At 39.4% G+C, this 14,280-nt stretch overlaps 2 protein-coding genes across 2 annotated transcripts in view; one reads left to right on the forward strand and one right to left on the reverse strand.

Annotated features, from left to right (window-relative positions):
- The window catches only part of kcnn3 (potassium intermediate/small conductance calcium-activated channel, subfamily N, member 3), a 53,642-nt gene that overhangs the window by 15,117 nt on the left and 24,245 nt on the right, over positions 1-14,280 (forward strand). The gene's annotated exons all lie outside the window — the stretch shown is intronic.
- LOC142969330 (uncharacterized) lies at positions 4,244-6,745 on the reverse strand. The gene is made up of 5 exons (XM_076109168.1): positions 6,442-6,745; positions 6,165-6,258; positions 5,280-5,454; positions 5,050-5,114; positions 4,244-4,564 (listed from the first exon to the last, which is right to left on the reverse strand). The coding sequence occupies exons 1-5, from the start codon at positions 6,576-6,578 to the stop codon at positions 4,244-4,246; spliced, it is 792 nt and encodes a 263-aa protein (XP_075965283.1). The 5' UTR covers positions 6,579-6,745.

Raw genomic sequence — 14,280 nt, forward strand, 5'->3', positions numbered from 1 at the left:
GCACTAGGTTTTCAAGTTCTGAATGGCGGGCGCATTCCGTTGGTGCCAGACGCACGCCGCGGGCGCACCCCGTCGTCAGATCCGTAATTCCTCGGAACAACTCAGGGGTGGCGGGGGTAGAGGCGAGGCAACGCAATCCGACCGAAAAGGCCCAGACTAGAGGTTTGAACGCGGGCGCCCGAAGACACTCGCGCGCCTCGGAGGGTTGGATCCCCCGCTCGGCTATAGACAAGACTGGTTACTAGTTTCTTCGTTGAGAAAAACGTACCATTGGAAAAGCTGGTGTCGGTGACTACAGACGGGGCTCCCGCGATGACGGGCCGGCATGCAGGCTTCATTGCACAATGCAAAGGTGACCCAGACTTCGCAAAATGTCTACATTACCACTGGATCATTCACCAGCAGGCGCTATGTGCAAAAGTAACCGGCTTTGATCATGTGATGATACAAAAATATCAGAGATGTGATACCTCTGACTTTCAAATGTTATAAAAGTTGCATGTTTAAATATGTACACAGCAAAATCGGAAGTGTGAATTTAACTCGCATAGTGTTAATATTAACACTTTGCTGGTGTTTATATAATCCTCACGGGTTCCGAGTTAAATTAACACTTTGGATAGTGTTGATATTTTAACTCTTTAATAGTGTTAAATATTTTTATGACACATGACAGTGTATTTTTAACACTAAATTGAGTTGTTTCCTTTCACTAGGAGTGTTGATTTCTAACACTCGCAGTGTTGTTTAATGACATGTAAAAGTGTATTTTTAACACTAAATTGAGTTGTTTCCTTTCACTAGGAGTGTTGATTTCTGAAAGTGTATTTTTAACACTAAATTGTGTATCTATACTTACATAAGGTCAAATGTTTTCACCCTAAAGACAACAGTGAACTACAACAAATCATTGATACACATTTCGTTTTATTCAGAAAATCTCTGTCTCATCTGTCCAAAGGACATTCTCCCAGAAGCTTTGTGGCTTGTCAATATGCATTTTGGCAAATTTCAGTCTCAAAACTGGAGCTTTTTGGCAAGTCACATCAGCCCTATGTTCACAGACATGAAGCATACAGAGAAAAGAACACTGTACCTACTGTGAAACATGGAGGAGGCTCTGTTATGTTCTGGGGCTGCTTTGCTGCATCTAGCACAGGGTGTCTTGAATCTGCAGGGTACAATGAAATCTCAAGACCATCAAGGCATTCTGGAGCGAAATGTGCTACCCAGTGTCAGAAAGCTTGGTCTCAGTCACAGGCCATGGGTCCTCCAACAGGATAATGACCCAAAACACAGCTAAACACACCCAAGAATGAATAAGAGCAAACCATTGGACTATTCTGAAGTGGCCTTCTATGAGCCCTGATCTAAATCCTATTGAACATCTGTGGAAGGAGCTGAAACATGCAGTCTGGAGAAGGCACCCTTCAAACCTGAGACAGCTGGAGCAGTTTGCTCACGATGAGTGGGCCAATATACCTGTTGACAGGTGCAGATGTCTCAATGAGTTACAGAAATCACTTGATTGCAGTGATTGCCTCAAAAGGTTGTGCAACTAAATATTAAGTTAAGGGTACCATCATTTTTGTCCAGGCCATTTTCATTAGTTTGTTTTTTTAAATGATTCTGTTGAACCACAATTCAAAAGCAATGTCTGATTTTCATTAGTTAATTTTCAGTAAATTTGTATTTATTATTACTTTTGTCAGTTTCAAGTTATTTCAGTGACCATTGTGGGTTTCTTTCTTTAACGGAAGGGTACCAACAATTTTGTGCACGTGTGTATGCACATTTACAAAGAAAATAATGGTACAATATATAGGCTCTCATCTTCACCATAAGCACTTTGTAAATCAAAGGGCTTATAAATAACAAGACTGTCTGCTTGTATTACATCTTTCTCATCAGTTTCATATACTTGGTAGGCATGGAAATGCTCACTGAAATGGTCAACCACAAGCTTGTTCACTTCAAAGTAGATAACACTGTTGACTAAAAGTATCTTCTTTATTCTACAAAACCCAGGCATATCATGATCAGTCTCACTGCAAATGATTAGTCCTGCCCTGTACTCTGTCCCACTGATTTTAAACCCAGTTGGTAGAGAAGATGTCTTTCGGGACAGCAGCATGCAGGGCTCGGGCAAATAGGTCACTATTGTCCACATAGGATTTCAAAGGTCCATACTCAATGTGGTTCAAAGGTGATGTTTCCCAATGATATCCTATGGACATTTGATGTTTTTTTGCAAGAGATTTAGTTATGTTCTTGAAGTTTTTCAGAGTGTTTTTAAAAACCTTGTGTTTTGCTTCAAATCTCATGCTCCACATATGTATCAGGGGTCCTATTTTTCTCATACAAGCCGGGTAATGTATCATAAAGTGATGTTTAGGGATCAGGTTTCTATGTGGATACAACAGTTTGAACAATTCATGGTGTTCCATTATTAAATGCTTTAAATGTACAGTCATGCCTAGTGTAACAGATGGAGAAAATATGATGTTGATTATCTGCAGTAAAAGCAGCAGCAAAGTCCAGTTTTGGTTTCCTTCAGGCACAATATCACCAAAAAGCAAAGGAATGTTCCTTACCAGACAAAGAGTCTGAGTGGAATTGAGTCCTATGTTATTGCCACTACTGTCCAAGTTAATCCTTGTAGGGCAATTTTTGCGCTCCAAGTACCCATAGTCAAAAGCACAAATCCTTGAGAACATGTCAAGTTTTGACAAAACATTTTCTGAGAGATACTCTAACAATAACTTCATCTCATACTGAGCCACTCCTTCAAGAATGTCGTGCATTATGTCCAAAGAAAAATTGTGGCAAACATGAAAAAACTGCAGGCTGTTAAGAGTTGAATTTCTCTTTAAACCAAACACGGATAACTTCTGTGGGTCTGATTGCAACTCATTGCAGTGCATTTCAAAAAGCTCTTTTCCACGCAAGATTATCTTGGGGTCATCCTCATTGTAAACATTCTGTGCATCAGCTTTTTCCAATCAGACACAAACGACAGAAATAATGTCCACTAAAAGACTCTGTAAAACCCAGAATTCCATGCATCCCTAAATTGTCCCCAGTTATCTGACATATAGTGCCATGGACTTTTTCAGTGGAGAAAGGCAAATCAAGGCCGTGACTCTCCAGTGTTTTGATGTCATTAATCAGAGGTTGCAGAATAGGATCAAAGCCATATTTTTTCAAATCTTCAGTATGAAACAGTGCAACCAAATGAATGTTCATCAAAGCAGAGTTAAACTTTGGCGGCAGATTTCTGAGGACAAAATAGAGAGCCCCTATTTTGTGAACGCCACGTTTTGAACCCAGCGGGTTAGCCGTTTCAAAGTCATCATAGTACATCTGAATTTGTAAAGACGTTTGTTGTTTAGAGAACAAAGAATGTGTCTTGAAGTAATTTCCATCGCAGAAGTCTTCATATCCATCAGTTTTTGATACACAAGGCTCCCCAAGCAGTTTACAAATATCAGAATTGCGGCACATGAATTTGATTGTTTCCAAAATTGGAATGTAAACAAAAGTGTCTTTCACTGGGACTTGGTCATAAGTACCGGTTTGTTTATTTCGCCTGGTATCAAATCGAACTCCTAACATTACTTCTACTGGCTCCACAACCCCCCATTTCTCATTGAAATATTTCATTCTTTTTGTTTCAGTATTAAAGTTAACAAATGGGTTTTCGAAATTCTCAAGACCTTCTTCTAATGTAGATCTTACAGGATCATCTTGAGGCACAGCAGACAGTACATCATGCTTAAATTGAGAGTGCAGCCCAGTAGCAAGTTCTTCCAAATCACTAACTATTGTTGAAACCACACTATTTGCCACACTGCTACCTTGGAGTTTAGCAATAATTGACTCGCAAATATTTCTTGTGTTTTCTCTGTAAAGACCTGATGCATTGTCCTCAGAACACCCGGCCTCTGGGCTCTGCGTGGCACTTGTTACAACAGCTTCTGTAGCATCTTGTTGACTGTGAAAATTTGCTTGAAATGACTCAGAGTTTGCTGCATCACCACTTTGACAAATATTCCTCTCATGAACTCTAATTAAATGTTTTTTTAAACCAGAATAAGTTGAAAACTGACGCCTACAACGATCCTGTGCACAAACCAACTTAAACCTGGTGCTAGGATAGAAACTGTGATCCATTCTTAAATGGGTTATCAAGTCCTGGCAGGCCGCATGTACAGCTTGACAAATGAAACACTTTAGCATTTTTTTAAACCACGTGTAAGACTTTTGCCCGGAACTCACGGACTCTTGGAGACTCATCTGTTGTTGTAATATCGATGTTGTAGACTGTTGTCTGCACGAAAGTGAAGAGCTGGACCAGGGTTTCATCATAAGACAGGTTGAACACGTAGTGGGATTTAAACAGTTCATCAAAAGCACCCAACGAGCTGGTGGCTTGGCAGGGGATGAGCTGTTTGTCCACAACGATGTAGAAGGCATCAATTCTGTTTTTGGTTCGGCGAACAGCAAGGATGTATGGTTGTTTAGCCTCTCTTCCCTGCAGGTGTTCAACGATGCTGCAGCATGACTGAAAAACAGAATAACATGAACACCTTAGAGTGGAAGCTCAGGATCTGAGCCATGCAGTGGTACTTGTTCCATGAGAGTTTAATAGATCCTCCAGTTTGACCAGTCACCTGCCCACGTGTTGCTAAAATGCGAGCTTCACTGGGAGTGTGTTCCTCCCAAATGAAGTCCCAGTTCATTTTTAAAAGGAACACACTCCCAGTGAAGTGTGCGTAAGAATCTGAATTATCACTTTAAACTAGCGTAGGAGAGGGATGAGTTAGCAAGTTTTCAACTGCTCACTGCATACCTGGGTCGGTTAGACAAAAGAAAAGTTGAGTTGCTCTTGTGTGTGTCCAAAAAGTCCTCGCTGTTGAGGAATTGTTGTAAAGTTTGCAATATTGAGACATTCAGATGAGTCCTTTTTTTGCAAACTTAAATCTCTTTTTAATTGAGTTAATATAACTGGAAAAACTGGCTTGTGGGATTTAAACAGATGATACATACCTTGTGAAAGTGTAACATTTTGCCCACTGCATCACTGGGACTTATTTTGATCCTCTTCCGTCCAGCTGTGCGTGGCAAGAGATGGAGAAGGAGCAGCAGAGAAGCCATGTCACTGTCCCAGTCTACCAGGAGTAAATGAGACAAAACAAGTCATTAGTATGTACTTGGAATACACAAAGTTAATAGCATCAGCCATTTATTAAATAAACCAAGGATATCATGTAGCTTACTGGTGTGATCGTTCTCTGAAAGGTTTTCAGCAGCTGTCAGAAGTCGGCACAGCTCAGTTGACTGAGTCAGGTGTTTGGCCTCTTTGATAACCTTGGGCTTGAATGCTGTATCCCACTTCTCAAGCATCTTGGAAGCTGTTTCAGCACCAAACAGCAGTAGGAAGTCTTGATTCAGCTGTTGATCATACATAGATGCAAAAACAAAGAGAAGAAAATCAAGCAAATGGTGTGTGCACGGTTAACTACTTACATCCACCCAAATTAAGGACTAGAGTTTAAATAAAAGATAATCACAACTCACTAGTCCTTTGACATCTAAAAAACGTGGAAATGTTTTTAAGACATCTGTGGTTCTCAGCGGGTCATGCACTAGGTCCTGGCGATGTTGCAAGGTCATCTTCATCTTCTGAAACACACTCGTTTCATCAGGAGAGTGAACAAGAAATGATACATCCTCCCTACAGGCATCTCCATCAAGCTGCTGAGGCTCTGTGGCTGCTGATCTTCGGCGGTTTGGTCCCTGTGCTTGAGGCTTCCACTGCTGTGTCAGGCTGCCTTGACTGGCTGTTGGTATTTATTCCTGGACATGGTCTTGAGTCGCCATGCTAAATATCCTGTGCCTTTTTCCCCATCATAGAAGTGCTCCTGTTAAGTTATTTAAAAAATATGAAATTACAAAGGTTACTCATTGATCTTATATAAAAAGGCAATTATGGGATTGTGAATGAATGACTTCATAACAATGCCAATCAAATCAATATATAGAATATTTTGTGTTTGTATATCCAGTCTTTTGATGTTTTGAAGAAAAAAAGAGTTTTTGTGCAAAACTCTAGTCTGTAAAACCGGTGTGTATTCTGGAAGTAATCCTTTTTAAAAACTTACATAGCCCTTTGGAGAAAAGGGATCCTTCAGCGAAGGAAAGAGTGTAATGATTCCCAGGGCAAACTTCTCCTTCTGGTTACGGGAAGGAATCCTCCTTTAGAGCAAAGACGATAAAAAAAAAAACATGAATTTGAAATGCCCCGTAATAACTATAGTGAACCACCTTTGTTAATTCCCTGCCATGCATTCTGAAAATGAATTACATTCCTTCTTAATATAAACCCTTTCAGTCCGAAATTGTTTTAAAAATTCTACAATTTATTGAAGAAACACTTACCCATGCATTTCCGTCATATGGCTAGCCAATATGTTGACAAGCTGTCTACGGGTGCGGTGCTTCAGTGAATTTTCGGACTTGTACTCTTCGAGGACATCCTCACCTCCAGGTTTCGTGAGCAAGGCATTTTCTACCATCTACTCACATAAGAGAATTTTTTTTAGTGTACAATTCAGTCTTAATTAAACAATAACCACAAATTGGTCGATTCAGATTAGGGGTGAAAAGAAATTCCCTGCATCAGAGGAAGGTTTCAAAAAATAAATGAAACAGCAGTGTTGCAAAAGAAGATGAAAAATCAGGTAATGCAGCAACACTTTTTCATGATATGTGGGGCATGTTAAAGCCAAAATAAGCAATATAGACTTATATACACTACAAAAGAGAAGGCACTGTTCCATGTATGTGAATGATAACCTAATTGAATAAATATGTATGAAAGAAGAGTTACACAATACAAAGCTACGCAACAGCTAAACCCTGTGTTAATTTTTTACTTGACACTAAATTAAGTTTCTTAACTTTCTCAATCTGGCTTTCACCATTCTAAATGTCATTATACTCCAATTGGTGAGAAGCTTAATTCAGTTCAACAATTTTCTTGATGATATTGTGAGTATAAATTGTAACTGACATCATGCTCTCAAGTACCTCTTTTGCAGCCTCTGAATCCGAAACCTCTGTGGTAGACCTGTTCATGACGCCAGAGCTGGATATATTTCTGCCTGTCAAACTACCCCTTTGTCTTTGACTGGAGAGGTCATTGTCACTTGAAGAAAGTGACATGGTATCCGTGAGAGAAGATGGTGTTGAATGATCTAAAGGAAAAACATTATTAATAAAATATATCCAGTTACCCGATAGAAATGCGCCATTCCACTATTAGAGATTATTTGTGATATGAGATAAAATTACTGGAAGTCACCATTTTTAACATAGTAAACTGTGACCTTGGGTATCACAAGCTTGGGACAATTACAACCAAACCAAAATTTTCAAACTGTTTTGGCAATTGGATGCAGATCTGTCTTTTGCTGTAATATTGTTTCTTTGTTCATCTACTTTGTCACTGTAGTCAAACAGTCAGGGACATAAAAGGCTTCACAGCAGAAAAACTGAGCATTGATTACAACAGATTTAATAATGAAACCTACCTTCATCTGAAATGCTGTCACGCACTGTCAGGCATAAGTCTGGATTGGACTCCATCAGTTCAAGAAGGATGTCTTCTTCCACTGCTGTGTCAGTTTCATCAAAAATGTGAAGTTCAGCTGCATCATGGAGCCCAAACTTGTTTTTGACTACAGGATGATGAGCATGACAACAGATAAAGATAAACAGGTTTTAACTGCACATAATAACTGACTGATGAACCATATTATCTATAAAACGTATCTGAAATTGCATGCTTTGACTTAACAGCAGTATTATGATGTTGCATTGTAGCCATTACCAACATTGTAGTGTACATAACAAAACAGTAACTTTCATAAGCAAGTTGAAAACTAAAAGCACCATCAGCCGTCTACTAATGTTTATAGCTGTAATGGCAGACAAACTGTTTTCCAGTTGTGGCAACACTTGGATTTTTAGCTAAGCAACCAAGAGAATCCAGATAAGGGAATTTAAAAACTTTTTATTTTACACAAGATGTTACTCACCTTCATTGATGAATTCCAAATAGGTGAAACCAAGCTGTAATCGGATGTACTTCTTGGTACTCTGGTATTTCACCTTCAGCAGCATGATGACATCTTGCAGAAACTGCACACAGTGGAAGAAGCTAGCTGTTCAACTTTCTCCAGGCAAGGAGTTATTAAACATATCTCAAGTCAAACAAGTGGCTAAAGTTACAGGCTATAGAGATGCCGAGTCTACAATTACCATTTTAGTATCAATTAGGCAGGCGCTGCTCCTCTATTGTCAGTGTCGCAGTTTGGCACACACCCGCGCACGTAAGCTTTGTTGAGATGCCCTGTACTGCGATAAAGGCGGTGAACGAAACACCAGTGAAATGCAAGAGATGGTTTAACTAAGTTCTGTTCTGTATGGTGGTAAGCAGTGCCGCGAAACTAGTAACGTTAGCGTTCGAGACGGCAGTGCCGCGAAACTAGTAACGTAAAGTCCTGAGACGGCAGTGCCGCGAAACTCCCGTTTCTGTCCTGTCATGGTGGATAGTCACATTTGTGATTGCAAAATAATGCGGCATACATATTCTCAAAGAAATGTACTGAAATACAAAAGGCTATTTATTATTTTGGCCTGTAATTAAATATGCTCGGCCGGTTTGGACACCAGTGTTTACCAGACATATTGACTGATTTTTAACGTTAGCTAACATTGAACGTTAGCTATATTAGCTATATTGCATTAACAATAATTCACTTCCGAATAGCAAAACCATTTAACTTTGGCCATCTGAATAACATTGAAACACACTTAGCGAAGCAATACATTTGACGTTCTACCAGAGAAAATGCCCCTTAATTGACGAAGTGAACTGCTTGCTAGCTAGCATCTTAACCTAAATTTGTATTAGCTAGTTAGCTATTAGCCACCAGCTTCAATGACATATATCACGTCACACCACACTTGACGTTAACACATCATTTCATATGAAGATAAACAGCCTGGTTAAGTAAATATATTTGTTCTTACCTTCTGAAATAGTATATTCCGGACACCGAGTTTTCTTCACCGTCACCGTGAGTTCAAGAAGAAAGTGCGCGTTACAACCGGATGTGTAAGTAACTCAGTCAGGAGAGCTTTACGTTAACTCGCTGCAAGAACTCCGCCCCCAGAGCTATTTCAGCACTGCAAGTGCTAAAGGAACACCCAAATCAACACTGATCAACTCAAAATATTTGTCACTGGAAAATTAACACCAATTAACACTACCAATTTTGCTGTGTATGTGTAGCTATACCATCATTGTTGTGGAAATCATTATTAATAATTATTGTGAGGAATAATTAACTGACATGTGATCAAACAGTCTCTTCACATATATTATTATTATTATTATTAAGGTGATCTGTGAAATTTTGTTATTCAGGAAGTTCGTATCAAATAAGTAGCCCTTCGTCCTACTCGGTACCCTTGAAGTAGCTCTCAGTTTAAAAAAGGTTGGTGACCCCTGCCGTAGATAGAGTCAGTGAGCTGTCATCAGGGTTTCATCTGTCTCCTCTCTCAGTTGATGTGACGTATCTTCCGCTGAGGATTGTGGATCAGAAAAGCAAGGAAATCATGCTGGCTTGCATACTGCAAAATGCAATTGGATGCAATAGGACATCCTGGTATTTTTGGCATAGTGCTTTTGACAAACTATGTATTGGGACATACTAAACCTTTTTTCTGGCATACTAAATTGTATGGTAGTATTGATATTGGAACGCACCATACGCTACCTTTGGAGAGAGCCAAGCTAGCTGCTTTATGCTAAGCTAAGCTAACGCATTGCTGGTTGTAGCTTCATATTTAAGGGAGGGATATGAGAGTGCTATAAATCTTCTCATCTAACTCTTGGCAAGAAAGCACATTTCCCAAAATAACGAATGCTTCTTTAATGTCTTCACCTTTTTGTTTAGAAGTGTTTTTTTTATAAATATTTAAGCAGAGGCACATCTGAGCTCTGTCCACAGTACATTATCCAGCCAATTAATGACTTTAATGAGGGTCTTAGTGGGATTGACAAAACAGTCTGCATGGCTTTGCATCGAGTAGATACGCATTGAATTGTTAAATATACACTCAGCCAATAACAACCCTGTCATTTGGCAGATGAATCGACACATAAACAGAAAAACACACACGCAAGGCACACAAACACACATAGCAGCAACCTCTTGTACAGCTGAAACAATCGATCAGAAATGCTTTCATGCTTCTTGATATCTGTTTTGCTGTTTGTCATTTCACTAATATAATGGTACCACGGTCATTTAGCCCAAGGTTTCCATCTGAAGCCATTTGCAATCTATGCACATTGACTATTTATGGGAGCCTTGCGGGAGTCGGACCCAATGAGTGCCCCCACACCAGCTATTACTCCCACCAGCTAAACCACTGAGCAACACTCATCCATCTCACCACATATTAGTTTAATGCTGGGACTTTTTTTTCATTACATCACAGATTGGATGTTGCTGGAAATGTCTATTACAGTTCCAGTTGTGATGGAGATTCTGATGCATTCTGCTCTTAGGTTTAGGCTCTCCGTCTGTGGATCAATAACTAGATGGCCATTGCTTATTCACTGACATACACAGGGGCTGATAGACTGGCAATCAGTCTGTAATGGGCAGGCGCTGTGTAATAAGATGCCAGATGATGCGAGTGTTTGTGTATATTGTTCAGCATTCATTGATAAAAGAGCCCTCGTTTCTGCTCACAAGTTTGATGTCACAATCACATACGGAGTCAGTCCTCCTCCCACGCACACCGTGGCTGCCACACGTGACAGGCACACTAACACCATCAGGATAAGAAAAAATGAATACTGTAAGGCGGACAGAGAGAGAAAAAAGATCTTCAGTTGATAAATGAGGGTAGGAGTTAGGGGAGGCGGGCTGTGGAGGTATGGGGGGGAATTGTAGCAAGGTGGGGGAGGTGATGTTGGGATTGAATATCACTTTGATTTTAAGTAAGGATGGTAAGAATGTAAAAGTATTTTTACCGTTTTGGCCGTAATTTCTATTGTGATGACACTCTACTCACAAAAATTGCTGAAATCCGGGAACACACTGACATTGCAGTCAGATAATTTAGGTTTCAACCACTTTATGTCAGACCGAAGTTGAGCACACCTGAAATGCTGGTAATAGTTCCCCCAATGCACAATGGGTTTGGAAGTTGAAACAGGAAGTTTAATACATCTTAAAGTTTCTTTTTTTTTTACTAAATATCTATTTATCTAATTTAATACAATGTCATGATTACCAATAGGAATGAAAAAAAAGAACTACGGTATAATAAACTGGAATTATCCTTTAAACTGTTGCTGAATGCTCCTTAATAAACCTGCAGTTAACATGTTTTTTGGCTACTTGGTGGCAGCAGAACAAAGTTCATATTGTAAATTTGTCAGCAAACAGTTGCTTATTTACGTATCCAGCAGTTACGTAGAAACTTTTCATCCATTTGGAGTCTGCTACTTAACACTCTGCTATTGCGTATACATGGGGCCCATAGAGCAAGCGCACTAGCGTTTCCTTTAACCCCGCCTCCCAGCCCTCGGTCCAGCCCTGTTCTCGGGCTTATTCACATGAACGGAGAAATATAAAAATAACTCTGGATTCAGCTATTAGTACATTTTACAACTTCAAGACCTAATGCTTTAAGTGTACGGGCCATTCAAGTGTTTGTACTGGGAAGTTGATTCCATTAAAAAAATGATCCGCTGAGTTACAGACGTCTCTTTCCCAATGTAAGTCTATAGGAGAAACTCTTTTTGGGCCCAAATGCATCATGTGGCGGACCTGGAAATTGTAATTCCACACCGTTTGGCCACTATATAATATTTGCTTCAAAGCCCTGTGTGCAGCATCCTAGAGTGCATGCTTTCATATATGTAGGCTACACCTACAACCATACACGTGTTTCATTAAATGCATGTTCATGTTACTATTCAGTACCTGCCTGCTGGCGCCGAGCCTGTTTGCTTAGGCTATATACATGAGCAGCATAAGAAGTGCCAGTTTGTCTCTGCTTTTGGATGCTTCAAACAGAAACGCTGTGTGAAATGAAAGGCATTGTTCAATAAAGATCTCATTCTCAGATTATGACACACTCTGCTGGAGCATTTTGCCCAGCATGTAACAGGATATTACATGCACGCACACACAAACATATACACATGCGTGTGCGCGCACGCACACACACACACACACACACACACACACACACACACACACACACACCTACAGGCTACATTTGCACAGACGACGCTAGAGATCAGATTGATGTTATCGGGTTTAACTGGCATTTATACCACCTTTCTCTCTCTCACACTGATATCCATTTCTCTCTCCCTCCTCATGTCTTTTATCTCACAGTACTTTCTGTTTACCACCATCAGTGTGCTTCTCTTTTTCTCTCTTTTTTCTTTCTTTCTCCTGCTGCTTCTTCGTCATTATCCGATTAGATCTGTCTCCTTCTCGTCCTCTACCGGGCCTCAATTAAATTGTGTTGTTGGGTTTCACATCCTTTCTTCCTGACTCCTCTCCTGCCTCGTTACTCAGCATTCAGCTTCTCACCTGTACCCTTCTCCTGTTGTACTTTAACACTCGCCTGCTTTTCTCTCCGCCTAAAACCCCTCACCGTCTGTTTTTTGTTTTTGTTTTTTCCTTTTATGTTTTCCCTCTCTTTTGTCTCTCGCATCTTTCTTCTCTGCCTTAATCTTTTTGATGTTTCTCGCCTCTTCCTCCTCTCTTTTCATCTTCACTGTTTCTTCTAATCTGTCAGGGGACAACTCAAACCAATTGTGCTCAAACAATCTAGAATGTAGTGAATTCATTGTTAATCATCACAGATTATAGCCTTGTTCACTGCCATCAAAGAAAATAATTCCATATCTAGTTCTTGTAGAAGAGAGAAAATTGTTTTCAGTATAAACTAAATGCTGTAACCGACATAAACGTAAAGCAAACGTGTGTCTCATTTATATGGTTTTGTTACAGTGAAAAATGAGCTGACATGAGGACGTTTTAATTTGAAGTGACAACATTGCATTTCTGTGAAGCACATTTGTTGTCAAAAATTACAACAAATGATAACTTGGAACACAAAACATCTTCTATAACTTTCTTTAGTTTACTGCATGTTTAGATTAAATCAGTGGAGCACAAACTAGCACATTGCCAACTCCTCTAAATTATTTGACAGTAAGATAATTGCTGTTGAAATACCCAAATGTTACATTTTGTCATGTTCCAACATTTCACTGGGATGGCTTCTGATTCTTACCAAATTTGATAAAGCCTATCACGTTCTCTCTGTTGTTCTCACATACTTCTTTGAGCAAACTAATCTCAACAATCCTCCTTAAACTTGTACAATATGCAGCCGGGGTTCTGACTGTAACAAAAATACATCATCCTTATAATTACCATCTCATCATCACATATTAACAATTTATTATCAGATTGTATCCATGTATCAGTGCAGATGGGTCTGAGACCCTTTACTATATTATCTGTAAAAAAGAAATATAAACATTTTGGGGATACATTAATAATTCCATTCAATACAATAATGATACATGAATTCTAGATGTTTTAGTGTTTCATAATAGGAATTTTCTTCATTGATACAACAAATATATTCTTCCAATTATTTAATAACTCTACATTTTGATCGTCAGCCTATAGCTATTACATACGTTCATAAAGCAGTGATCGTAATAATTCAACTCCATTATTACAACAAGACATGCAAATTGGTGAAATGCTGATACTAAAGGACAAAGCTTAAAGTAAAAAAAGGGAATGTACTTTCTCTTCCTTTACCTCTTTGGGTGAATGTCTTCGTCCTGATAATATCTCAAACCTTGACAAAAATGTACATCTCTCAAGTGCTTCTTCAGATAGTCGGTGTTCCGGCTGGTATTTCCAATTTGCATAAAAGCACAAGATTGGACTGCAAGTGGCCATCAGACCCCGCTGGCTCTGGCTCGGTGAAAAAGGTTTTGACATTTTATTTAAAAGCAGTCTAGAATTAATCATTTCAGTTCTTAACAGAACAGTTTGTTCCTACACATCTACAGGTTCAGATGATTAAGATTTTTTTCTTATGAGTGGTTGTATTAAGATTTCTTCAGAAAACAATGAGTTGCACAGGTTT

The sequence above is a fragment of the Anarhichas minor genome, unplaced genomic scaffold (genome assembly GCF_050575085.1).
Source record: "Anarhichas minor isolate MPS153535 unplaced genomic scaffold, ASM5057508v1 ptg000041l, whole genome shotgun sequence".
Classification (NCBI taxonomy): Eukaryota; Metazoa; Chordata; class Actinopteri; order Perciformes; family Anarhichadidae; genus Anarhichas; species Anarhichas minor.